The sequence below is a fragment of the Macrotis lagotis genome, chromosome 3 (genome assembly GCF_037893015.1).
Source record: "Macrotis lagotis isolate mMagLag1 chromosome 3, bilby.v1.9.chrom.fasta, whole genome shotgun sequence".
NCBI classification, from domain to species: domain Eukaryota; kingdom Metazoa; phylum Chordata; class Mammalia; order Peramelemorphia; family Peramelidae; genus Macrotis; species Macrotis lagotis.
The window spans coordinates 234,867,726-234,895,666 of NC_133660.1; the positions used below are offsets into that span (position 1 = coordinate 234,867,726).

Consider the following 27,941-nt stretch of genomic DNA (forward strand, 5'->3'; position numbering starts at 1 on the left):
TTATTAGTGTTCTATGCTTTTTGTGATTTCCTGTGCTCATGGGCAGTACTCTTACCTTCTATTCTAAGGAAGAGATTTGGTTTTCAAACATACAGACCACAGAAGAAACTTATTCTCTCTCTCCCCTCCCACTATTTTTCTCTTTGCTATTTCTCTCTCCTTCCTTCCTTCCTTCCTTCCTTCCTTCCTTCCTTCCTTCCTTCCTTCCTTCCTTCCCTCCCTCCCTCCCTATTACAAGGAAGATTTGGTGTTAACCTAGATTCTGTGAAATCACAAAAGAAATTTTGGGTTCAAAACCAGACTCTGCTCTTTAAGATACATATGTTTTAATACAAGTTAATTTACCTCCCTCACCTTCAGTGTCCTTCCTCCTCTGTGAAATGAATCGCACTAAAAGAAGCCCAAGATTTCTTCTAGCTCTGAATCCTATAAACCTGAAGTCTCACCTATTGGTAAGAAAAGTGGCAACAACAATACCATCAGCAACAGCTGTAATGATAATATTAATGATAATAAAATCTCCTTCTTAGAAATATCTCCCAAAGTTGAGATGGCACAGGGTTAAAAAAAAACACAACATAGCCGATATTCCCCTAACTTTCCCTTCTTAGTACCCACTTTATACCAAAGAACTATATTTATTATAATAATATCTAGCATTTATATAGCAAAGTCCTGCCAACAATTCTGCAAAGCAGGTGTTGTTATAAACTTCCATTTTACAGGCAAGGCACTTGAGGCTGAGAGATTGCTCTGAGTTCCAAAGGTGGGTTAAATCTGAGGCAAGGTTAGGACTTGGGGCTTTTTTGATGCTAAGTGCAACATTCTATCATTCTGCTAGTCACCAGTCCTGCTTAAGCACCTACTATGTGCTGTTCCATGTGCTAAGCACTGGAGATAACAAAGAAAAGCAAAAATAAAATGTTCCTTCTAGGAGCTCAGAATCTAATGAGGGAGACAACATGTTAACTGGGTACAAGCAAGCTGTCTTTAGGAAAGACAGGAAAGAATCAATAGAGGGAAGGCTTTAGAACTAAGAGGCATAGGGAAGGGCTGCCTGTAGATGTCCTAGCTGCATCACCAAACTGGATCTGTTTTGTGAAAAGCAATTGCCTCATTCTGTACCTGTGGTCTATCACCAGAGGAAAATCATAAACAAGCAGAAAACAAATGTTTTATTAATATTTGTTGAATTGAATTGCTGAAGCAAACCTAAAGTTCATGTCAGCAGAAACATGGGGAGACAAATACCCGTTTGAAATCCAAACTTTGGTCCATAATTCTATCCCCTCCCCCCCAGTTTTCTGTTTATAGACCCCTAAACTTTTGTTAGCCTGAGTTAGCTTTGGTGCCCTTATGTGCTGGAGAAGTTTTGGAAATATGGTCTTGCCCCTTTGGATTTACCCATGATCTCTTCTTAGTCTTCCCCATACCTCCTTCAGTCCTTCCATCTCTAGGGCATCTTGCACTGTAAATTGGTCATTGACAAGCTCCTTGGAATATCCATGGAATTCTTGCTATTAGCAAATCTTTGCACACACATATATTCCTTGACCAAAAAGAAAAAGAAAATGTAACTTTTGTCAGAGGTGTCCTTGTGATCTATTTGGAGAGAGAAACATTCAGAGAAGAGCAACTGAAGAATACTTATTCAGGGTAATAAAGTTTGCTAGTGCAGAATGGTGTGCTCTCCAGTGAGAACATGCCAAATGGTGAATGAGAGGCAAGGAGGACAATGACCTCAGGCAGGGTCTGTAGTGGATGGTCTCCTGGAGGTTTTGAAGGAGAAAATGGAAGAGGAGTAGTAGAGAAGAGGGGGAAAAAAGAGTCAAAGCAACGTGATCAATTTAGGAAAAGGCTAGAAATGAAGCAAGGGAGATGGAAATAGGTAACTCTTGGAATTTGTTGAAGGTTAAACTGAGAAGTTGTGATGAAGTAGACATAGAGGAGGGATCATTGGCATTTCTTGGTTAAAAAGAGTTTTTTTTTTTATAGCCTAGCAGTTACTGAGTGAAGGATAATGCAGAGAGAAGGGCAATGTTAAAAATCAGGATCTCTATTGAAATAATTCAGGAATAATATCTCTAGGCCTAAAATAATATGGAGATTAGAGAAATGAAAAGAAAGGAATGGATTTGTGACATGAAGAAAAAGACCCAGTGGAACTTCTTAGTTGGGAATAGAAGAAGGAACAGATTTGGAGATAACTTCATGGTTGCTGGTGGGTGATGATGGTGTCATTTACTTGCATGGGAGAGTTGGGAAGGATTGACAACTCTCTCAATGTGTCACTGTGTGTGTGTGTGTGTGTGTGTGTGTGTGTGTGAGAGAGAGAGAGAGAGAGAGAGAGAGAGAGAGAGAGAGAGAGAGAGAGAGAGAGAGAGAGAGAGATGGGGGATGAGAGGTGAGTGGAATGAAGATGACAAGTTTTCCTTTATACATGTTGGATTTGAGTTGTTGGAAGAATATTTAAAGGAACATATGGGTCAGGACTGAGTATCATAATTATGGGAACCAGAGCATATGTATCAGTGAATGTTGGTGGGACAAAGTAAAATGTGCTTTAAAGCCTTGGTGCTAATGTTTGTGAATCAAGGTAGAGATTCAATTAAATTTATCTACTTCTTTAAGTGACCACTGCACTTCTAGCTTGGGTGAGATAAGGAGACTGTCTCAAAAAAATTAAATTAATTTTGACAAGTATTAATTATGTCGATCTCCACCCCAATGTATTTTCCCCATATACAACAATCCAGTGTTCATGAATGCCTGGACACAGAGCCTAAAGAAACATTCCCTGCCTTCAGCAGTCTTTTTTTTGGGGGGGGGGTGCAGTAGATGTGTGATATAACAAGTATCCACACAAACTCTTTAAAAATTTTTATTTATTTAAGGCAATGGGGTTTGAGTGACTTGCCCAAGGTCACACAGCTAGGCAATTATTAAGAGTCTGAGTTCAAATTTGAACTCAGGTCCTCCTTACTCTAGGGCCTGTGCTCTATCCCCTGTGCCACCTAGCCGACCCCCCCCATCCAAACTCTCAAAGGCTCCCAATTCTGCCTTTAGTTGGTTTGCAATGCTATCATCAGTTCCATCAGTATTAGTCAATGAGCTTCATCACTGCTCCCCGCTCCCCAAGCTCAGAGTATCATCACTTCAGCATCAAGATGATCAGGACAAGATTTTGGCTTCTGTTAGGCTAAAATTATTTTTTTTACATTAAATAAATAGTGCTACATTGTAAATAAATAGTCCCTTTTGTGGCAATGGAGAGCAAGCAAAAGCAGGAGTGTTGACATACCTAATTAATTAAGAACTGTCGGGAACAATGATTCTCTGCTTGCAAACAGCATCTAGTCTCTCTGCCCCTCCTCCTCTGTCCAGTCAAGTTGCTAATCAACTCCAAACTGTTTCCTACAGTTCACTTGACAGAGTCCTAAAAAGCCCGGAGTGGATTTTGGACTGTTTCCTGGATCGGGTCTTGTCACACTCCCTGACAACCCAATCCGAGGATTTTCAGTAGGGATGAACTAACTCTTTTATTTTTTTTTTTGTCAGCCATGCTTTACTTTGTGGCAGTCTTTCCAAAGATTTTTAATCTGGTCACCCTGTTTAAGAGTTGAAAAGCTCGACCTGTTGTCCATGGTAAGCAAGGTTTGGATATTTACTTAGCTCCCAAGTACAGTTTGTTCTCTTTACCTTTGCTGGGGATTGTACCTGTGGCTCCCAGGGAGACCTAGCAGATCCTGCATTGGTCCTCTCATGGTTCACAGCTGAGCCCAGGAACCAACCAAAGGTCATTTGAATCTTGACTCAGGTTTACCTTTCAAGGTCCCTGATTGGTCCTTTGGGGCCCTGGAAGATATTCCAGAGACCAGGTGAGTAGCAGACAAGCTTGGTGATTACATTTCCTCTCTTCTAAGTAGATGGGGAAACTAGATGGGTTAGAGGTGGAAATAAGGAGAAGGGTTTGTCTAGCTGAAGTGTGGCCTCCATTCCCCTGAGATGGAGATTTCAACACACACACACACACACACACACACACACACACACAAACACACAAACACACCAGACATATACATACAACAGACACACACACACACACCAGACATAACACAAAGAACAGAAATACACACCTGGTCTATCCTCTGATCCCTGCCTAAAGCTTTAAATTTTTACTAGCCCCTCTGTTTCCCATCTGAGTCAGTAATTAAGGTGACAAAATCATATTAACATTTGAAATCAATATAAAAAAGCATTTAAAAAAATTTGCATGACAAACCAGCAAGATAGTATAATTGTGTAGATAACTAAATAGCCAATAAAGTTGTTTAGTGACCTCAGTTAATTTCTTGTATTTTCACATGTCTAGCTTATGACTGTTCTCAAAAGACTTCCTAAATCTGTAAAGTGTCCCAAATTAAAAAAAAATCCAAATACATATATTTTTTAAATGCATATTGTTTTAATGGAGCTGGTATAAGTCCCTCTCCTCATCCCATCCGCATTCCCAGTTCTTATCACAAATAGTCCCTTCATTTTGCAATTGATTTCATTTTAATTAAAATTATTAACTTAGTAATTTAATATATTTTATTTTGGAAGGGAAGGAGCAGTTCCAAGGATAGAGCAGTGAACATGGTATCTATCAGGAAGACTCCTCTTTCTGAGTTCAAAATTGGCCTCAGACACTAGCTGTGTGACCCTGGGCAAGTCATTTAATCCTCTTTGCTTCTGGTTTTTCATCTGTGATGATGCAACTGAAATGATGCCACAAAATTTATTTTGCATTCTCCTTGTTTGTTTTTATTTTATTTTGATCTTATTCTGAACTTCACAAATAACAAAACAGAAACCCTCATATTCTTAGTGGAACAAAAATAGAGGATTTTTCATGAAACTGTGTATCTCTCTTGTGCACCACTTGCTTTTCTATTTGAGAGGACAATAAACTCCACCTGTAGCTTTCATAGTTGTACTAACAAGTCAATTTTCACAAAGGTACTTGGTGGAGAAAAGTCTTCTTCCTCCTCTTCTTCCTCTTCCTCCTTCTTTTCCTCCTTATCCTTTCTGGGATACCGATTAAAGTGTCTTCCAGAGAAGGAAGAACATGCTCCCAGATAGTTTGGCTTTTTGTTTTTTCTTTTTGGGCAAGGAGGAATCAGGTATGCATGCTGATTAACACACTCCAGTCATTACCATGTGATTATGTGGGCTGCATATTGAGCACCCGCCAAAAGAGAAAATCTAACCCTTCGCTAGATCTGGGCAAGGACTTTGTGCATTTCTTTTGTACTTTGACAGCTCAAGGAAAATCAGACCCTAGTATCTTTGTTCAGTGTAATAAAATTGTGTACACAAAATGTCTTCAAGGAGACTGGGGAGATGAGATGCTAGGTTTGTTTTTATTTTAATCGTCTGCGTTGTATGAGATCCAGTGGTTGGGGCTAGCAGAGCACTGGATGTAATGTGAATCTCTTAATGTACTATATTACTGACATTCGCTTACAGCCTACAACATTCCTGCATGTTTATAAGGATTATCTATGCTGGGATTCAGCCAATATTCTTCTCATTTGCTCTGGTTTTATGTGATACCTTTATGTCTCATAAATGTCTTGTTTCTCTTCATTCTCTCCACTGCTGCTGGTATACTCTCTGCTTGCAGGGCATCCGAGAGATGCTGGCTTTGTTGACCTCTACTTCTGCTCACCGCCCTTCTGCAGTCATTGACACAAGGTCTTAGTGTGGTTTGTGATATATGGGATCTCCAGCCTTTGAAGAAGGGTCACTTCTTGCTAATTATTTAGAAATGTATAGTTGCATATGATTCATCGCACTGTTAACTTTACAGTTAGAAGGGACCTTTGACATCATCTTGTCTAGTCTCCTCACTTTGCAGAGGAAACCAAAGACCAGAGAGCTGAAAAGACTTGTCTAAGGTCATACAATCTGTGGCAGAGCTAGAATCAGATTTCAGGTTTTCTGAGTACTATGTAATTTAGATTTATAGTGTTGGCCCCCCACTATGTATATCACAATGATTGCACCAGGGCTTGATGGGATATGATCCTTTGGGCCCAATAAAACTAAAACATGCCCAGTCATCTTTCTTTCTTTTGACTGGTGCAATCCACCCAAAAAAGTAAAAGCTCTTTTTGAATAAAAGTATACTTATAAATCCAAACTATCCTCTGTTTACTTCCTTTTAAAAAATGATATTAAAGATTAAGTCATTTTATGGTTAGAACTGAGCACTACCTCTGTATTGGGGTTTGAGGGGTTTCTGATGACTATATATGCATTTTCAATTCATCATTTCTTCCAGCAACAAATAAAGTAACAAAATATGGTTCCTAATAATGTAGCAATGTAGTTTGCCAGGCACCTCAGCAACATTTTGGTTAGGGAGTGTCATGTGATCATTGAAGAGTAACTGTGACACAGTATTAAACTTTTCTTTGTGGGAGGTCTATGGAAGGTGTGAAATACTATTGTTTTATCAAAATGGTTTGTATAGGCTATTCAAGAAAAAGGTTTAAGTGTGTGGACAGGCAGTTGGCTCCTTCACAGGGGTCCTTAGACTCCTTTGTGACATGGATTTTACCCCTTTAGTTGGATCTGGTGAAGTTTTTTGACTTTTCTCAGAGTAACTTTTTAAATGCATCAAAAATAAACTATGTGGGATTACAAAAGACCAATATTCAATTCCTGCTGACAGGAAGATTGTGAGTTCCCATGTGATCTAGCAGCAAGTGAAATAACTCCAGTAATTTAAAAGTACTGATGATAAATGATATTGTAAGCCGTCTGAAACAATTGTATTGTGAAAATATCTGTGATATCTATTGATGACAAAGCCACAAGTAATGTAAAATAGTGCAGTGATTTGTTGCCTGCATTCAAAATTGGAAGACATGCTAAACTTTCATTAGAAGTTGGTGAAAATAAAAATGTTTTTATTTTTCCTACGCTAGTTCACAGACCTTCTGTCTATGGATCCCATAGGTAAAGAACCTGTGAAGAGGTTTGCATTGGGAATTAGGATGCTGGAATTAAAATTTGGAGTCAAAGAACCTGGTTCTCCTGCTTGCTATCTGTGTGACCTTGGGCAAACGACTTAATCTTCATCAGCCCTCATTTATACATCTGTAAAATGAAAGGTTAGATTTGATGATCCCTAAGATTTCTTTCTAGCCACAAATCCAGTGCTCCATGTGCTGCTATTGAAGACCCATTCCAGTCCTAATATTTGATGATCTTATGCTTTGAGGTGCCTTCTAGTTATTTGGGGGTCAGCCCAGAGAAGAGAGCAGCATTGAATGAGGGAAGAAGGCATCGTGTTGCTTTGAGGATCAGAATCTGAGATTGTGTTTGTTACCTTAAAATCCCTTTCCATTTTGGCATGAAAAGGGCTGTTTGAAATAAAGGTAACTTTAACATAATGAACCTTCCATCATTCACTCAGAGAGTCCCAGATGATCAGGTTGAAAGGGCCCTCTCTGATTATTGAGTCAAACCACCTGCATCAAGCAGGAGAGACCCTCCTCTGTTGCTTCCATGAACATATCTAATCTTGCTTGAACGACTCTAATGAATGTGCCTTAATTACCTTGATATGCAAATTATCTCACTGTTTGATTGTCTTCAGCTTGCAAAAGTTTTTTCCTGCTTTCCAAGATAAATGTAACCTTTTTTAAAAGAAGAAAAAACTTCAGTCTATTATTCCTTGTGTTAACCCAGTTTTAAAGAGGAAGGGGGAGGGGAGACAGTTATTCTTTTGCGTATTATCCTTGTTAGTATTATTTTGGTATTACCACATTCCCACGACCCTACTAGCTTTTTTTTTCTCCAAAAAGCAATACAAATTGCGTTCCATTAATATCCCTGGGTAAGTCATATTCTAAACTTCAAAGTATATATTAGAAACCTTTGCTAATAAACTTTTACAATCATGTAGAAATGAGAAATGAACATTTATGTGTTTCATTTGTCCCTGTTTCATTAGTGATCTGGAAAATGGGAACTTTTATTTAATAAAGTGATTGCAAATGATTCTGTAAACATATGCTCTCATCACAGGATAACTCAAATCTGAGTTGTAAGTACCAGCATGCTTCCAAGAATCTGAGTAAACCTCTTACAACGTTCTCAAGGATCAGTCCTATTTGAGATACAGAAATAATGTCTTAGATTTTCATTTATGCTCAGGAAGGAAGATCAGTTATGTTTTCAAGACAACCCTTTGCATCTATGACTTTTTTTTGTTCTAGTTATAATTTATTTCTTCCGGGTTAGTGGGATAGCAGGGATGAGTAGATATAAACTGTGAATGAAATGGGTTATTGCTAATAAACTCTGGTTTAAAACGTAGCCAACAAATATATTCATTGTTTTATTCATGTGACTGTCTATCTATCTATCTATCTATCTATCTATCTATCTATCTATCTATCTATCTAAACTTTATAATACTGGTATATCTTTTCACTAAGCCTTTCCTAGTATAGCTTGTGCCTTTATCTTTTATCATGCCCTGATCATGTCTTATGTGACAGTAGCTGATTTGTCTTTCCTAAATTTTTTTGCTGTAAAGTTCAGGATTAGATGTTTCGTAAAATAGTTTAGGTAATGTTTATTTGGTAATATTATACATGAGGAAAGATGGCAAACTTAGATACTGCTTCCCCTCCCCTGTCCCCCACCTTGGGTTCTATTTTCCTGCCCAGTTTTCTTCCTTTTCTATTTTTAAGCAAACTGGCCTCCTTTGCTCACAAAAGGAATCATTTGCTGTTACTTTGAACTGGAATCCATATGGGCTTAGATCAGAGCAATAAGAAATGTAATATAAAATTTACTGGAAGCATTTTCCAAATAAACCTATCATTCTCATTAAATCTATCAGAAGCAATGTAGAGTCTCTTACTTATGATACTCTGATGCAAGGGTGAAGAGAAACAAGATGAAGGGGAGAGAGATTTGTGGGTCTATCTGCTTTGCAAGTGGCCTGCCTTCATAGAGGTGCCCTTTCTGTCTGCCCCAGTGTATTATTGAGAAAGAGCTTGCCTGTTCATCCAGCTCCTAAATAGCAACTCATGACTTTGGCAAAACCACAGTGGGTTCTGAGAGTGTTTCATGTCAAGATTTGAGAGGGAAGGGTGTGTCTGGAGTTAAAACACGTTAGCTGCCTTGGCTAGGCCCAGTAATTGTTATAACAGAACTGATATTATATAACTGAAAACTGTTCAGGTGGGCAAGAGGAAGAGAGATAGAAGAGGGATGGATACAAGGGCAAGAGAAGTCCTCAGAGCAGAAGTTCAAAGTGCTTATTAGAGATCTCTAGATCAGAAATAGCCTGTAAGGATATGTGTTCCTACCTGATCCCTCCCCTCATACCCTTAACTATGAAATTTTATTCTTCTTCCTGGACTGAAGTGGGTTTTCTTGAATTCGTTGGCATAGGTTGACTTCAGCTAGACTCCTTTTTTGGCAAAATGAGAACATTAAGCTAAGTGAACTCTAGAATTTCTGCCACTGTGATGATCTAAGTCAGATGGTCCCAGTTATTTCTTTATAGTTCCAATATCTTGTACAGAGCAAGAACAATGAATGTTTGTTGAGTGTTATTGAATGTTGAATAGGAAGCTTTTTCAGATGGAGTCCAGTAAATTTATGATGAACTGAGGGATAAATGGACAACTCTAAACAGCTGCAGGGATTTTTCTTTTTTTTGGTGGAGCAGTATAAAAGGGAGGTATCTTTCCAGATACTTCCAAGTGTGGGTACACATTCCAGTAATACATATTGACAACTCATTGGCAGATTTTATAGTCTTTGAGAGTTGTCTGGGGGTCTTGAGTGTGACCTATGATCGGTCACACTCTATCAGAGGCAAGAGGCAATCTGCATGTGATAGAAAAGATTCTGCTTTTAAACCTCACCCAAGTCTTGGGCATTGTCTCAATCAAACCTGAGCTCCAAAAAATCTAGTACTCCCATTATATCCAGGAACATCCCTGGTCATTCAGATCCATATCTAGCCTCTGCAGGAGATGACTCCAGAGAAGAGAATAAGATTGGTGACTTTATATAGCTCTCTCTGACTTGAATCCATTTCATTTGCATATCATGGCATCACCTCCTTGATGCCATGGTCCTTTTTGAAAAGGACTTCCTTATTTTGAGGGAGAATATAGTGATCAGTAGTGATCAGTTGTCTCCACTTTTTTGGGGGTGTTAGATCTAAGGGGCAATGAAGGATTGCACCTTTTTGTTTAGTCCTAGAGGGTAAAACTTGAAGTTATGAGTGGAAATTATAGAAGGACAAATTTTGGCTTAAAGGAAGACATTTTCTAACAAATACAGCTGCTCCAAAGTAGAATGCCTTGCCTTCAGACATAGGAAGTTTTTCAAGTGAAGGTATTCAAGTGAAAGCTTCATGACCACATTTTTGTGCTGTACTGCCATGCAATTGTTTGCCTCCACCAAATATTTCTTCAAGGTCTTGCCATGGCCTCAAGCTGACTGTGGGCTCTCTAAACTCTTCCAGCAGACTATAAGCTAGAAAAATTTCAAGTGCAGGTTTAGTGATAGACAGATAATTACTGTTGTCTGAGAACTAGCCAAGTGTAGGACTCCCTACAAGGAGTGTGGCTACTGAATAAATAATTTTTCGAAATGGTGAATTGAAGTGATTTGAAGGAAGCTTTTTCTTGACTTCTTCACCTACATTTTACAAGCATAAGTTATATGTAATCCACTCTAGAAGATTTCTGAGGGAAATGTTCTTTTGGAACTCTCTTCTCAAATCTGTATGTGCTTCACTTTGGGCCTGGATGAGTGTAAACTAGGAATGGCTTGAAGACTTTTGTTTCCTAAACTCAGTTTTTAATGGTTAAAAAATATCAAAGCCTCAAACAAAAATAACTTCCTGTCAGATTTATGGAATGGGAGATTGAGTGGGATGGGAGGGGACTTAGGATCAGCTACAAAGAGAATCAAATTTCCTAACTTAACTCCTTACTCCACATTACTTGGGCCCTGCCTTTGTGATGGCCATATTCTTGGCCATTTAACATGATGACTGTTTTAGTATTGCCACCATTTCATAAGAGTTTGGAAGGAGAAAGATAATCTCTCTTAAATTCCATCTTATTACAATGAGGTGTGTCCTTTTACATTATGAAAATTCTTTCAATCATCTCCATGTTACAATGTTAAGACATGCTTACTTCATTGCCTTTCTTTGGAGAAATGTTGTTTTAAAATCCACAATGGCCAGGTGTAGTGTAATCCATCACTATGAGGCATTTATGTTATAATTGTTGTGTCAGAGCATCAGAACCAATCAATAAATATTTATGGCTTAGTGATCCTTGCTGGGGGAGGTCAACACTGATGACTGTTGACTTTGTGGGTTTTGAACTAAGCAGGTTTCCATGTTCAGTCTGATTCTAATATGGTGAATCCCCAGAAATAGAAGACTATTAAACTGCTCAGATTCGAAAAACAGGGCAAGTTAAACTGTGAATGGCCATTGGATAAAAATAGGGAAACATATTTTCTTCTTCCCCCAAAAATAAATAAAAGAGAAGGAAAGGAAAAAATTACTGAGTTTAATGAAGAATTTCCCATCTTTCCAACTGTCATGGTCTTGTAACCAATAATTGATGGATTTCAGGACTTTTGACACAAGGCATTGTCAAAGATGCCACTAACCCTGTGATATTTGACAGTGATAGAACACTGGACCTAGACTGAGGAAAACCTGAATTCAAATTGAATCCCAGCTACTTATGAGCTTTATGATCTTGGGCAAATCATTTAACTGCCTACCTCAGTTTCCTAATCTGTAAAATTCTGTTAATAACAGAGGATAGAATGAAATAATATTTGTAAAAAAACTCTGAAAGCCCTAAAACACTATGTAAGTATTAGTATTGGTAATAAAAACAACTGATGCACACAGTCTAGGGAACAACAACCCAGGGGAAAACAACCATCCAGAGAAAGCCACTCTGATAAGTGGTGGCTTTGACTCTCTTGCCTTGCCTCTTCCCGATACAATCAATTATGGTCCCTGTGAAAGTATCACATAGACAGTTCAACAGTTCCGCCTTGTTTCTTATGAGGATGACTAGCGAATAATCTTGACTTTTATCTCTTTATTTTAGTTGAAATCCCAGGGAATATTTCCCTTCAAAACTAAAACAAAACAAATGAAATGATAAGTTTATCTGTCCATCTTTAAAGATTTCCATCAGCTTTTGTACTTAAAGACCTCATGTTCATTATAATTCAGAAGGTATAAAAGTTGGGGGCAAGAATTGTGGTTCCCCCCTTCCCCCTTCACTTAAAGAGCCCTCAGGTAATTTGGATGGATTTAAACTTCAGCCACTTTTACTGTGTCATCTAATTGGGATGATATCTTGGTCATATTTTGTTACTCTCTGGTGGTTTCCCCTTTGGGAAAAGCCATATGTATTCAGTCAGATGCCCTCTGGTCCCAAGGTGGCAATGATGAACCATTCTGGACAGGTTGCATAATGTACTAATGTTGATCACTGGTCACCTATGCCAATTGTTAGCTCTTTGAATTTGCCTTGTCCCTTCTGGTGTAGTCTTTGCATCTTAATGATGGAGAACTTTTCACTGGGGTCTTTTAGCAAAGGTAATCTCTAGATTCTCACTACCATAACTTGGAATTGAGCCTTTTGATGCCTTATAATTAGCTCAGTGTTATTTGGTTTACTAAACATAAGATGAGAATGCCTTGCCATTTGAAATGGCATGAATAGGCATTAGTCAATATTGGTCCTGAAGAATAGGTCAGGAATCCTGTCATCTCAGCAGAAAGTTTAGGGAAAAAAGGGAGAAGGTGGAGTACCTTTAAGACCGCAGCTTTAATACCCTCTCAAGAATACCATAGTAGCAGGTATTTTTGTTGAGCTGCTTTTCTTTGTTTAAAGAAAGCCTGATTTTAGGATAGGGATGGTATGGTATATCCAGAATCAGTGATGATGATGATAGTTAGCCTTCATATATCATTTTACAGTTTGCAAAGAACTTTACAAATAGATAATAAAGACAAAATGCACCAGTAGATTTTATTTTAAAACAGGCAAAGGGACTAGACCTATGGTTGCATTTTTATAGGGAACCTCCAAATAAGGAAACTTCTTTTTACCAATGAAGGTTGAGACTTCCTTTGCAATTTTGTCTTAAAACAGTTATTTTTTAAAAGGCAGTATTTACACAGTGATTATTAATCTGGACCAACTTTCACTTTAGAAGTCTAATATAAACCAAAATGCTTTGCCATATCTACCAGAGAATGCTTATGCCTTAGAACCAAAGGGAAAGAAAGAATCCTTTCCTCTAATTCCTAAATTCTCTTTTCCAATCAATTATCATCCTGAGGAAAAGGGAGAATGACACACCAGCTATAATAATTTTTCTCTCCTTCCCTCTGTCTATATTTAGTCATTCACTCATTTCATTCATCCATCCATTCAGACTTAAGATTTCCTCAGTGTTCAGAGCTCCTTAAGAGCTTTCTCCTCAAAGGAGGATCAGCTATTTCTCTGCCTCTACTCTTTTGGAGATGACTAAACCCACTGAGACGTTAAATGACTTGCTTCTTGCCATAGTTATAGGTATCTGTATCAAAGAACTCAACTCTTCCTGACCTTATGTCCTACTGCTTTTCAGGAATAGTAACTCATTTTTGTAACCTTTAGCATCACACATTTCCTCACAACAGTCCAATGAGGTAGACAGCACAAGAATTATCTCCATTTTACAGATATGGAAACTGAGGGCTAAATTAAATGACTTGCCCAAAGTCTCACACTGTACAAGTGGATGAGCTAGGATTCATTCTAACCTGAGCTCTGTTTCAAATCTAGTATTCTTTCTTCCCTGCTCAATTTTGAAATAAGGAAGCCAGCTAAGTCAGTGGGCAGTATAGGGAATGCTGAGTGTTTCCCCTTCCACACTGAATTATGCCTACTTTGGAGGTTCTCTTTCGGAGAATGTAGCATGGTAGCTACAAGGTAGTAGGACATGTGCCTAGAGGGAAATGATTTTTTCTTTCTCTTTTGTTTCCCTTCGTTTTATCCTTTCATTCTCTCATTCTTTCTTGTGGCTCCTAACCCACTGCTCTCCTCCTCTTAGCATTACTGGGATAAAGGGAGATAGACATTGGGCTAATCTTTAGAAAGCAACTTCTTATACAGTATCAGATTTCCTGGGAACTTTCACACTATAGAGATCTATACTACTGTGGACAAGTCAATTAACCCTTCTAAGCCTCAATTTCCTCCTTTGTAAAATGTGGGGGTGCCTCCTCGCTAAGATCTCTTCAGGGCTTTGTAGCCTTTACAGTATCAAAGAGCACACACAGAGACATTAATGACAAGAATCCGGCAGAAGAGAATAACTATTGCTAAATTGTAATTACTTCTAACTACCAGTCCTGATTTGGAAAAACAAAGACACAAACATCTCCTTCCTGTCTCTATGAGTTGTTTATCAATTTTCATTGTCAGCTTTGTACTGCAGTGTTCCACTGATGGACCCTCCCTCCTACCTGTTTAGTAACTCATTTGTACTTCTGTCCTATGAAGTAATTCCTGTGTCAATATTTCTATGATAAATTTGCCCTTTGGTAAAGGATGTGAACAACTGTGATCATAGATTTAGAAATGAAGAGACCTCAGAGGTTCTAAGTCCTGTGTTCTAGTATTTGGGTGAACATGGATTGGATTTTTTTTGGAGGGGAGTAGAAGTGGTGCAGTTTTTGTTATTTAGGGCTTATCCATGATAGGAAAATTATTCTAAAATAATTTAAAGCCTCTCTTGCCTACTCTCCTCTTCTAGAAATGTTTATGAACTCTTAAATATGATATGTTCTTATTGCTACTAAATGTAGGGGATAAATGTTTTGTGATCTACACATATCTGAAACCTTGGAAAGACTTTAGCCAATAGAAATAATTTAAAAAATCTGACCTTCACAAACCCAATCATTATTCACTGTATCTGAAACATTCTGTACAGAAGCGTGTAAAATGAGTAGGAAGTTGCAATGCCTGTTTCAAAACTAGGTTTACGCAACACTGAACCTGGTTTACAATTTTGAAGATACACCCAGGTTGTGTCTGTAGTTGCAGGTAAATTACTTTGACAGTTGCCTCTTTATAATTTTATCCATTATTTAGGAAAAGAAAAAAAAATGACATATTCCTTGGCCTGCTCAGTATTTGTAATGTTAGCGTCTACGTGGGTTCATACGATGGGCTTGGAATTTATCCTAAAGCAAGTGGGGTAGCCCAGCATCCTAATTTTTTTAAAAATTGTTTTCTTGCAGGAATCAGAGAATACTAAGTTATGTTCCCTCTATTCCTTCCGAAATACCTCTACCTCACCACACAAGCCTGACGACGGGGGTCGGGACCGAGAGATAATGACCAGTGTCACTTTTGGAACGCCAGAGCGCCGCAAAGGGAGCTTGGCAGACGTAGTGGACACATTGAAACAGAAGAAGTTGGAAGAGATGACCCGGACTGAGCAGGAGGGTATGTATGGAATAAGACTGGGACAGCTTCCTTTTTTTTTCTTCTGAAGATTCCAGACCTTAAAAAATGTGTGGGATTTCAAGAGCCAGAGAAGTGCATAATTGGCAATAGCTGGGGAAAAAAAGTTATTCAGAGGTTACCATGGTGATGGCAGATTGTGATCCATTAGGAGTGTTAAGCAGATAGCTCTGTTTTTCAAAAACTTTCTGCTTTTTTATGTTGTGCTTATGATAACAAATTGAGAGTTTTAAGCCTCACCCTTAAAAAAAAAACTTACTTTGGAAATTTTTCCAGCTGAATTGTTTCCCCATTTATATCCTTTTCTTTTTCAACAATTAATTTTATTTTTGAGAAAAATCAGATTTTTAAAAATTAAATATCAGTTGGTTTGTCTTCAGTCCAAAAATTCCTCATTTTAGTTACCTCTAACTTTGATTAATTTTTAAGTTCTGACAATGCTCAGAAAAAGCTTCCCATCCACTGAAGGGTTCATTCAGTTCTAACCTAATTAATCCTTGAGGTTCAGAGGAGCAAATGAGACTCATCAACCTTTGCAGAATTATAGAATTTCAGAATCAGAAGGGAGTGATTTTAAAAAAATGATTCAACCAAAAAAACATGGATATGTTTGTTATGTATATCATACCATTATACTGGCAGTATGGTATATTGTTGGTATATGATGACTGGCTTTGGAGTTCAAAGTTGTAGGTTCGTATCTCAACTCTCCTAACTGCCTCCTCTATGATCTATGGGGAAGTCACTTGAGCTCTCTAGGTTTTAGTTTCTGTATTTGTAAAATGAGGGGAGTGGTTGGATTATGAAATAGATACTAAGATCTTTCCCTGTTCTAAATCCTATAGAAATCTAGCAGCTTCTAAGCTTCTTGAAGGCAACTTTTATTCATTTTGTCTATTTTCAGTGCCTTAAACAAAATATATTTTTTTAACAAGGTTTGTTTTGATTGAATAAGATAAATGATATTTTATTCACAGAATTGGATGATAGTATACAGTTTAACTTTTGCAATGTCTAATTTTAAGAACTGAAAGAATCTAGGCTTAAAAGTACAGGATAATAAACAGCTTAGGACTTATTGCTAATCACTTAAGTTTAGTACTGAAAAACTTCATTTATCTATCATTGCCCATTGAGAGATTTTGTTTAAGGGAATTTTATAGAACCTTAATCCTTTCAGTATCCAACTTTGAGCCAAATTTTAACTAATTTTTTTGTGAAAATCTTTTTAAAATGTGTCACATACTTCACTGTCTTAATAAGTAGTTAACATTGAACCTAAGTGTAATTCTTTCTTGGCAACCCAGGATCATCCTTTTAAGTATCAATTATTGGACTGGTCTGCAGTGCAATGATACTTACAGGGATGAGTGAAGCAAGCATGTGGGTCTCTTTACTCTGTCACTAAATGACCCCAGACTTCTGGGCTGTCATTTTTCTTTTTTCTCTTTTCCTATTTACATCTCCAGCTTTAACATCTTGTCACTGTCATATTTATCTTGACTAGCACTTCACCCTGCTTTACTGTGGGCTGGAAAATCAGGTAATTGAACTCAATAGAATTGTGTGTAAAATAAGTACAAACAAATTCTGAGAGACTATGACTAAAATATGAGAAGGCAATGGACCTCTGGGCTCAGAAGTAAAAGTTTTAAGATTCAGGGCACTAAAGCTGCTTGTCATTCTTCTTGATTCTTGACTGAGTTAAAGAGAGCTGAGGTTTCTAGATCAAAGATCTCTGGATAATTGATGTATTAATATCTTTTCCTCCTTTCTTTCTCCCTTCATGCCTTCCTTCCTTCCTTTTTCTTTAGTTGTCATTGAAAGAATAGTTTAATTCTCCAGAATTTTAGTGATTTAAAAAAATAGTTTTATGATTAGAATTTCCTGACAGTAAGGAGGGACTTAGTATTTTCCCTGATGTAAAAAATGGCTTCTTTTCTGTATTTTCAAAGCACAGATAATTGGATCTCAAAAATTAAGATATTTTAATATTCTTATAAAAAAAACCTAGGTGGAGCATTAGATAGAGCATCAGACCTGGAGTCAGGGAGACCTGAATTCAAATTCAGCCTCAGATATATACTAGCTATGTGACCTTGGGCTTGTCACTTAACCATGTTTGCCTTGATTTCCTCATCCGAGAAATGGGCTGTAGATGGAAATGGAAAAACACTGGTATCTTTGCAAAGAAAATTCTAAATGGGATCATAAAAATTGGACATGACTGAAATAATTGAGCAGCAACAATGATAATATAACAATACAATAAAAAGAAATACATATTAGTCTTTTTTTAATGGAACTCAGTGCCATTCTTATGGTACATGTCACATCCAATCTTGTGTTATGTTTAATTTTGCATTTATTGTATCTTTCCTATATAACTTTAAGGTCTTGAGGGCAAGAATTAAACTTTATAGGTCTTTGTATGCTCCTGTAAACCTTGTACGTGACAGAGAGTTGACTTAAATATCTGCTAAATTAATGGAAGAGGAGAATTTAATAGAGTATCAAAAGATATGGGTACCCCACTTCAGCAAAATGCTGATCTGCCTTTTTTTGGAATTGCATTTACCTTTGTATCTTTGCTCATGTTTACTTTTGTATTGCTGAGTCACTTTTATTTTAAAATAGACTAGAGTAGAATGTTCACTTATTTGTCCACTTACACTAATTCCATTCAATAATGAATCAAGAAAAGTGGATAAAAGAGTGTTGGAGCTGGAGGGTGCCTTAGAGCTCATTGAGCCCTCAAACCATTATTTTTTAGATGAAAAAGGGAGAATTTAGACTGGAGAAAGGATTATTTACAAAAACTGTTTTTTTAAGACTTGACTTTGATTCATACTTGAATTTAATATTGTCTCTCAATAGGGAATAGTGTAGGTTTAGAATTAGATTTTCTAGTTTTATATCTTGGTTCTGCTCTTTGATTGTTATGTGACTTTGAACAAGTCACTTCCCTTTTCTTCCTTCCTTCCTTCCTTCCTTCCTTCCTTCCTTCCTTCCTTCCTTCCTTCCTTCCTTCCTTCCTTTCTTGTTGTTTCAGACATGTCCAACTCTTTGTGACCTCACTTGTGGTTTTCTTGGCAAAGATACTGGAGTGATTTCTCATTTCCTTCTTCAGCTCATTTTACAGATGATGAAACTGAGGCAAACAGGATTAAGTGGATTTTTCCAGGGTCATATAACTAGTATCTATGTCTGATTTGAACTCAGGTCCTCCTGACTCCAGGGCTGACTCTCTACCCCCCTGCACCAACTAGGTGTCCTATGCCAGACTGGACCTATCTTTAAAATGTCTTCCTAATCTAAATTCTTTGAATTGCCCAAGTGAAAGAATCAACCCACCATTCAATGGTTAGCTAGTTATCTCCTCTAGAAAAGGCTTCCTTAAAAAAAAAGCATCATTTTTTGGTATTAGGCAAATGAATTAACCGTGGTCCAGTAAACATCTAACAGTGACAAAAAAAGTACCCTTGTTTCCTCAAGAAGCTTGTGTTCTACAGGAGCTAGGTGGTGGGTTTGGTATTCAAACACAAAGCTGTATACAAAATAAATACAAAGATATTTGAAGGAGAGAGATTTTCTTTGTGTGTGTGTGTGTGTGTGTGTGTGTGTGTGTGAACTTGGGCTCTGTTCCTGCCTGAGATATGTAATAGCTGTGTGACCCTGGGCAAGTCACTAAGTTAGGATTAATAATACTTGTATTACCTCCCTCACATGCTTGTTCCTCCTGGAGGTGTTTTTCTTGGAAGGCAGTACCCTTGGCAGCAGGTTTGTGCCTTAAGCTGCCTAGTAGTAAGTTTCAATGTAAGCTTGATCTTGTCTTGAATAGGAACCTAATGCAGACAATTTAAATTCTTCCGTGAAAAGAAAGAAAAAAAAAATCTAACTTTTAAAGCAGCTGTTATTCTAATAAAGTTGGTTGGGGTGGGCAGCAAGGCTCTGATTGAGAGCTCCAGGTTAAAATCTTTCTAGTCTCCAACACTTCAGCTGTGATTAAGTGATGAATTTTCCTTCTCCTTGTATCGCCTGCTCTTGTTTCCAGTATAGCTGGGCCCTATCATAAGCAGCACTTGTCAGAAAATGAGTACTTTTAAAAAGACTTTTTTATGTCTAAATACATATATTTAATCAGAGGGTCCTTTGGCTTCTGAAAATAAGTTGTCTAATGAGAATTTCATCTGAGCAGCTGCGACTGAGGAGGTCAACAGGCATTGCCTAGGAGAATATGGCCCAGCTGGTTAAATCTGGTTGGTGGTCAAGTGCTTCTTGTAATCCAGGACCGTCTGTTTGTAAAGGGAAGCGCGAGTGCTGCAGCATAATGTACAGCTGTTTTAATCTCTCTTTAATAATAGTGCTCCCAGCCAATATCATGTCTTGCGTATTATATCACCCAAAAATCCCATCCTAGTCAGGGTGAATTCTCCTCTGAGTCAGTTTCTGTAGTTTGGGACAAAGAGCTCAAAAATATGTTATGCCTCACCTATTAGCAACAGGCACAGTTTTGCAGTTTATTATTATTTGTCTCTGCAATGAAACTGTACCTTTCAACAGGCTGCCTCTCCTTCAGTCATCACTAAGATATGTCAAGGGCTGGGAGGAGGGGGTGGAGTAGTGAGGAGCAGGCTCCCCATCAATGCCAACATGAAACCTCACAGAGAATATTCAAGAGGGAGATTTTGGTCTATCTCAGCAGTGAGGGCTCAGATGAGAGCATTTGTCCAGTACAGCTTTGGGCTCAGAGTTACTGTGATAATGAAACTGTTTGGATTCATTTCAATATTCTTGTTGAGAAGGAACAAGAACACTTGGGCTTTGAATTCCTATTGGGGTATTCTTTCCAGGGCCTTATGCAGCTGTTTCTCAGCACAGGAATGAGCATGTGTGGATGTGTATATCTGATGGATTGTTATCAGGTCTCACATCTTTAGGCAATTTGGTTATATCTATACATGTGCACACGCTGCGGTATATTTAGTAAGGACATAGATTGGTGCATGTTACTCATCTGATAACCTTCAGTATCCTGGAAAACTCTGTTATGTAATTGAAAAAAAATGAACTATTTCATAGGAAGGGGTTTTGAAGGGTTTCTATGGGGGGAAATGATCAAGGAGGTTCAGTTAGGAACAGATTTAAGTCCTAGTTGCTGAGCACTGATCCCATCATTGGAAAGTTATCCTTGTCTTTCGGTAGAACAAAATTTTTTAATTCTCCAATTGAGTTCCTGATTCCAAATCATGGAAATATGCATTCTCTGGACATTTGTGTGCTAGTTATGGAAAATGTGGAATGTGATTCTGAGAGTGACAGAGTTTAGTAGATTCCTGCAAGAGTCTTCAGATAGCATGCAATGAGGAACCATGCTCTCCTGATGAAAAGAAAATTTATATTTAAAAAAAACCCCAAACAAACCCATGGAAGAATTTAGCATTTAGGCCAGAACAACACAAATAAGCATTTTTAAGGGGACAGTTTAAGACTGTTGTTATTTCCCATTGTTTTGATTGTATTGATGAAGCATCCGGTGCTCTCTGCCTGAAATCCCCTCCTTTCTGTTTCTCATTCATGATTTTGAATGGAAGGCCACTTTAGGTCATGGGAGAAATTGGAAGGGTTTAGAAATTTTGCATAAGACAATAAGAAATAGATTGAGTATTCATTGTAAAATGTTTAGAATTCTTATCTCAAATATATTGGGCATTTCAAATTCTTCAGCTGCCATACTTTCCCAAGACCACCTATCCTCTCAATCCACAATGAAATAATGCAGGTTTTCAAAGTAAGGAGGATGCAACTTATTCTAATTATTATTATTATTTTCAGGGGGGACTAGAATCTTTCCCCACTCTCCTGTTTGGCAAATTCTCTTTATGTTTGCAGTAAATTCTTATCTGGAATCTACGTCATTAAAATGTGCAAAGATGCAGCTTTTCCTGTAATTCTATACAATGATAACTGGTATTTGTCAGAATGGCCCAGTAGCTTTGCTTGTCATGTTTTCTAAGTCACTCACATTTGGCTTCATTTTAGGGATGAAGTATATAATGTTGCTATTGATTTCTCTACAATTGATAAACCATTTCGAAGATCTTTGGTGAACTGCTTTTGGTCAACAGAAGACCTCAGTCATTCAGAAATGAGAGTTTTTTTGTGCTGGCTTATTTTTGCATCTCCATCCATTTTGAAATGTTCTTTTGGTTGTAGTACTTCTCCCTAGTATTCTTATTATCCTTTTGGAAGGGCTTAAAATTGAAAAGTTGTCTTGAGTTGTCATGGTACCATTGGAAAAGCACTGATCCTGGAGTTGGTGAAGATGGGTTCCAATACTATCTCCGCAATTTACTATCTCTGTGACCTTGGGAAGTCACCTCCTCTCTAGGATTGTTTTCTTATTTGCAAAGTGAAGGTTTTGGACTAACTGTTGTCTAAGGCCACTTCTAGCTTGAAAAATCTGATCCCAGATTTTCATCTATTTATTTATTCATTCATTCATTTATCTATTTATTTGTTATTTCCAAATTCTGCTTTCAGGCTTCCTCTCTAAAACTATTTAGAAGACTCTTTTTTTTTTTTTTTTACTATTTTTCTCAGTTGCCTAAGCAAGAAGGAATGATTGGGGTTCCTTTCTCCAGACATGAGAGACTGATTTCTGGCAGATAGAGATCCTGGTTTGAAGTTTTTTTTTTTTTTTTGGCAAGGCAATGGGATTGAGTGACTTGCCCAAGGCCACACAGCTAGGTAATTATTAAGTGTCTGAGGTCAAATTTGAACTCAGGTACTCCTGACTCCAGGGAAGATGCTCTATCCACTGTACCACCTAGAGCCCCCTGGTTTGAAGATTTTGAGTGGGTTTTGTGTGGTTTGCATTTTCCAAAAAGCTGGGTTAGATATCTAGTTCTGGTGCTTATTGCCTGTATGACCATGGACCCTTTTCCATTCCGAACCTTAGTTTCAATTTTTTTTTGGTAGTTTTTGCAAGGCAAATGGGGTTAAGTGGCTTGCCCAAGGCCACACGGCTAGGTAATTATTAAGTGTCTGAGACCGGATTTGAACCCAGGTACTCCTGATTCCAGGGTTGGTGCTTTATCCACTGCGCCACCTAGCCGCCCCTTAGTTTCAAAATTTGCAAAATGAGTGAGTTGTAGTGACTTTAGCAAGTCACTTAACCCCATTGCCTTGCAAAAACTTAAAAAAAAAATGAGTGAGCTGGATTAGAAGACACCTACACTCTAACCCTTCCAGCCCTGTTACTATGATGCTTTGATCATTGATTCTTTGAATCAGCTACTTTCAGAGTCTATTTGGACCACGTGACAAGAGGACAGAGGAGATGCTTCTCTCATGCTGTTTACCTCTTCCTTACACATGTTTTGGTGGAAACAGGGGAAGGGAGGAAGGTTGATGAGAGGGAGGGCAACAAAAAGAAGAAAACTTTCCTGCTATTTTTTCACTCTTTACAGAGCAAAGCAAGCTGATAAAAAGTTACCATTCTTGTAGTGGTTGTGTGTGTGTGTGTGTGTGTGTGTGTGTGTGTGTGTGTGTGTGTGTGTATGTGTGCATGTGTGAAAGCTTTAGCTGACTGTATCTTTTGGTTTCCACCTTCCTCTAAATTTCCAGCCCAGTTTCCTTTTTATCATGAGGCCTTTCAGGAGGCCCTTACAAAAGCCCTTTGATGGACCCTTCAGTGCAATTTTCCTTTTTCCTTTTGTTGTCTCTTAATAGAGTGTCTTCAACCCTTATCCCAACTCTGAGTACTCCTGGATTTTCATTCTTCCTTCCCGTGGACCATGATTACTAGGTTCGTTAGAGAATACAATTTTTTTTCTTTTGATCTCTAATGTCCTCCTACTGCTGTGTTATGGGGTCCAACCCAAGGGATGGTTTCTGAATTAAAGGGATTCTTGATCTCTAACACTTAGCTCCTTAAATAGCTTTCAACAAATTTCTTCCATAAAGCATCTACTTCTAGACCCAACATGCTACAATACCACACACAGTAGGTGCTAAATATGTATGAGATGAAATAATTTTACTTCATCCAATAGTAAGGGCTATGAATTATGTTCTGGCAAATCACATGTGATCCTAGATAAGTCTTTTCACCTTCTATGGCCTTAGTTTACTCTTCTGAAATTGAGAGTTTAGACTAAGTAGTATCTAAGGCTCCCTCCAACCTGGATATTCAAATAAACAATTTTCTATTTCAACAACTCATTGATAACCCGAGGCCTTCACTACATTTACACCACTATCTTCAACAACCATTTATTAAACATCTTGCAGGATAGTGGAAAGATTAAGGAATTTGGAGCCAGGACATGTAGGTTTTAGTAAATGAACATGGTCAGTCAGTTTAATCTCTCTAGGCTTTAGAGTCCCAAGCTACTAAGTGAAATGGTTGGATTGGGGGTCCTTTTTGGTTCCTTCATATTCTACAGTTATAATTTTTGGAGTTATAATCTTCTGATCTTCTCCATTTTAGATGCTGGAGGTTCAAAGATAGGCATAATCCCAGGCCACTCTTTAAAAAATTAATTAATTAATTGCCTTTTTTTTTTTTTGCAAAACAACAGGGTTAAGTGACTTGCCCAATGTCACACAGCTAGGTAATTATTAAGTGTTTAAGGTCGGATTTGAACTCAGGTCCCCCTAATTCCAGGGCTGGTGCTGTATCCATTGCACCACCTAGCCACCCCCCAGCCACCCCCCCAGGCCACTTTTGAAAGGAGTTTATGAAATCTCCCTAATGCAAAGAGGTTGAGATCAGCCCATTTAATTTATTTCTATTAGAAGCTATAGTTTAGTGGCTGAAAGAATTAGACAGAAGTCCTTGTCTTGATTTTAGCTCCTAGCTAAGTTGGTGACCCTGTTTAAAGCATTCCATGTCCCTTCATTCTCTATCTCCAAGGTCTTCCCAAGTTCCTTTTCAATAGTGTTCTTTAATTCTTGTTAAGAGAATTTGTATTTAAACTGGAGAATCAAAAGTCTTCTATCTATGCTTAGATTTAAAGAGGTATAGGTGTTTCAGCTTCCTTTCCTGAAGGCTGTCCTTGATCTTCCTTAGCCTCTACTTTCTCTTGTCAAGACCTTTGTTGGGGACATAGAACTGAAAGTTGTCAACAGAGTTTTACATCTCAAAAGGTCCACTATTGAATGCTGTGTTTATTGATCTAGCCATTTAAAACCATCCCATTCTGGGCAGTATATCATTTGAGAAATAGGCAAACAGGCATGATATCAATAGGCCATCAAGTGCCTGGCAAAAGGGAACAGGCACTAAATTCCAGAAAAGAACACGTTGAAATTGGGAGTAATGGGCTTTGGCTATTAGCTTTGGAAATAGCACTTGTTATTGACTGTCTTGGCACGTGTTTTTAAAATACAGAAATCCTTTAGTGGAAGGTCAGAAGTATCAGATGTCCAATAGTGACTTAGCAATGTATGAGCACGGGACTTTCCTCTGGGAACCCCTAACACCATGAATTGGTACCTTTCTACTGACCAAAGCAATCTATATCTGTCCCATTTTGGCAGCAAGAAGTTGGTAGGATGGTATAGAAATCGTCCTTAAGTAGTGAAATGAAGCATCATGTTACTAGGGGGATCTTTTTATTCTTTAGAAGGAAACAGAATGACCAGACCAAAAAATGCTGTTATAAGGTCTGTTACAAGTCTTAAGATAACTATTTGGTCTTAAATAGCAGGGTTATTGGAAACAATATCACAGTGTACATAAGAGGCCAATCTTGACTTTGGGAAGACCTTGTTAATTATGATTTAGGGTACGTCACTTCATGTCTGTGTCCCAGATAGGTCTCTCAGATCTTACATTATACCTCATTTCAGTTTCCTTCCAGAATCAAGGAGTTGCTGGTTTGTATCAGGGAAGGACGTTTCCATACCTAAAGTTCCCTTTATCAGTGAAATCAAGTCTCTAGTCCACCCACCAAAGCTGCTCTTCTGTTATTATGAAAAACAGTCATACAAAGAATCACATGAAAACCATCACCAGCATTGGAGCATGCTATGTTTTAACATTAATTACCACCATTCTTTCAGAATATGTGATAGCTCTTTGATAGACTAACAATTCACAAACTTAGAGTGCTTTCAGATTTATGAAGTCCTTTTCTCACTATAACCCTGTGGGGGAAAGTGGGGTAAATATAATGAAAATAGAGGTAGGAGAAAAATTGAGGCCCAGAGAGATTATGTGAGTTGCCTAAGGTCACACAGCAAATACATAGGAGAACTCAAATACGAGTCTTGTCCTCCTTTCACTATATATTGCTCTCTCTATGCTTCTTGGGAGCACCAGTCATTTGTCTTGTCTCAGAAACCAACTGATCATCTACCCGATTCCTTCCATTCTTAATACCTTTTCCAATATTAAACTTTCATTGTTCTTCCTTTTCTCTAATTGACAACCTTTTTCCTACTGCCCACTTTCTCTTGGACATCTAGCTCTGAGGGTAAGAGGTCTTTGTTCAGCTATAGATGGCTTTCCCTTCTCTCTTTCCCACAGCTTCTTGGTCAACTCCCCTTTTGCTCTAGGCAAATCAGACTTTGCTATCTGCCTTCCAGAGAGACTGAGAGGAATCAAAATGTATGCACATGACTTTCACTGACCCTCTTTATCACTTTCCCTTTTCTCTTCTGTAATTGGATTTACCCATTCATTTTAGGACTGAAATGACTTTCTGAATATTTGCCTACAGCTCCCCTGGGCTCCTTTTCTGCTGCTTCCTTTTCTTAGAATGTAAGCTCCTGAGGGTAAAGGCTTTCTTTTTCTTGGTATGAACTCCTGGTACTTAATAAGTGCCTAATAAATGCTCATTGACTTGATTTGATGTGACTTTTGAACCTGCAACATTTACATCTCTCTCAAGGGTGTGTATTTGCTATTTGGGAGCTCCCTGTTGAATTCTGAGGTTAGTAGTCTGAAGCAATTCCATGGCACCCTGCCCCATGCTGAACTGCCAGACAGCAAAGGCTTGCCTTTGGAAGACTCAGTGTCTGTGCTTCTTTAGGATGATTTGGTCTAGCTCTAGCTCCCTCATTCTATAGAGGAGTAACCTAAGTCATTTCACCCTTTCTGTCTTGACTTCTCCATCTGTAAAATGAGTTAGAGACGTAAACCCCAAACCACTCCAGTATCTTTGACAATGAAACCCTAAATAGGGTCATAAAGAGCCAGACATGACTGAACAGTTGATCAACAATGAAGACTAAGTCTGGGAGAAGCTGGAGCTTAAATTTGGGTCTTCTGATTCTGTGTTTAATGTTCTTTCTACTTTATCTTCCATATCTATATGAAAACTCAACCACTCACTTGGTTCTGTCATTCCTTCAATAGTGAGTCCGTGAATGTCCTTGGTCCTTTTCATTGTGAATATGAGAGCTTCCTCTTGGGCATATACTCACCTGGATCTATGCTTGGTCCTGGACTGATCCCTGCACTGACCTCATGCCTTTGTAGTCTAACATGTGTGGGTCAATCAGTCACTAAGCAATTAAGCTTTTAGTGTATTCTAGATATTGTGCTGTCCATGGGGTTTTCTTGGCACAGATACTAGATAAGTTATTTCCTTCTCCTGTGAAGTAAGGCTAACATAGGTTAAATGACTTGCCCAGGGTCACACAGTTTGTGAGTGGGGAGAGGGAGGATCAGGAACAACATGGGGCATCCCTTGCCTGAAATGTTCTCCCTCCTCATTGACATTTCTTGGTTCCCCTGGTTTCCTTCAACCCCCCCCCCCAAAATCCCACTCTATAGGAAGTACTCCCCCCCCCTTAGTTTTAGTGCTTCTGTTGATTATTCCCAGTTGATCCTATCTAAAGCTTTCTTATACATATTTACTTACATATTGTCCTCCCTAATAAACTGTGAGCAGGGACTGTCTTTTGACTTTCTTTACAACCTAGACCTTTAGCACAATAGTTATTGAACTCAGGTCTTCCTGACTCCAGGCTCAGCACTCTTTCCATTGAGCCACCTGTCTGCCTCTAGTTTTTTTTTTAAAGCCCAGAGCACTGGGTATTGCCAGAAAGTCTCTCTTCCAGGTAATAACCAGGCATGACCCTACTTAACTTCCTAGATCAGATGAGATTGAGTACATTAAGGGTGGTGTGGCTTTGGACAAATTCCTTTTATTGATAGCTTTTTCAAAGTCCCATAACTTTAAGTTTAGAAATACCTATAAAATCAGGGAAGATTATATGTCTAACCTTTAACAATTGTTTCCTGTGTGTGAAGGTTATGAGCCCCTCATGATTTCATCTGTGAAAATCAGGAAGATGTAAGTTCAAATCTATGCTCATCTACTTAGTAAC

At 38.2% G+C, this 27,941-nt stretch overlaps 1 protein-coding gene across 16 annotated transcripts in view; it reads left to right on the forward strand.

Annotated features, from left to right (window-relative positions):
- SOX6 (SRY-box transcription factor 6) overlaps window positions 1-27,941 on the forward strand; it is a 640,189-nt gene that overhangs the window by 298,822 nt on the left and 313,426 nt on the right. For 15 of the 16 annotated variants that reach the window (XM_074230208.1, XM_074230209.1, XM_074230207.1 and 12 more), the window contains one exon: window positions 15,371-15,578. In XM_074230208.1, coding sequence (XP_074086309.1) covers window positions 15,371-15,578 — 208 coding nt within the window. Of the gene's footprint in view, window positions 1-360; window positions 453-3,558; window positions 3,646-15,370; window positions 15,579-27,941 lie in introns of all 16 variants that reach the window. The other variant, XM_074230214.1, reaches the window with a different exon arrangement.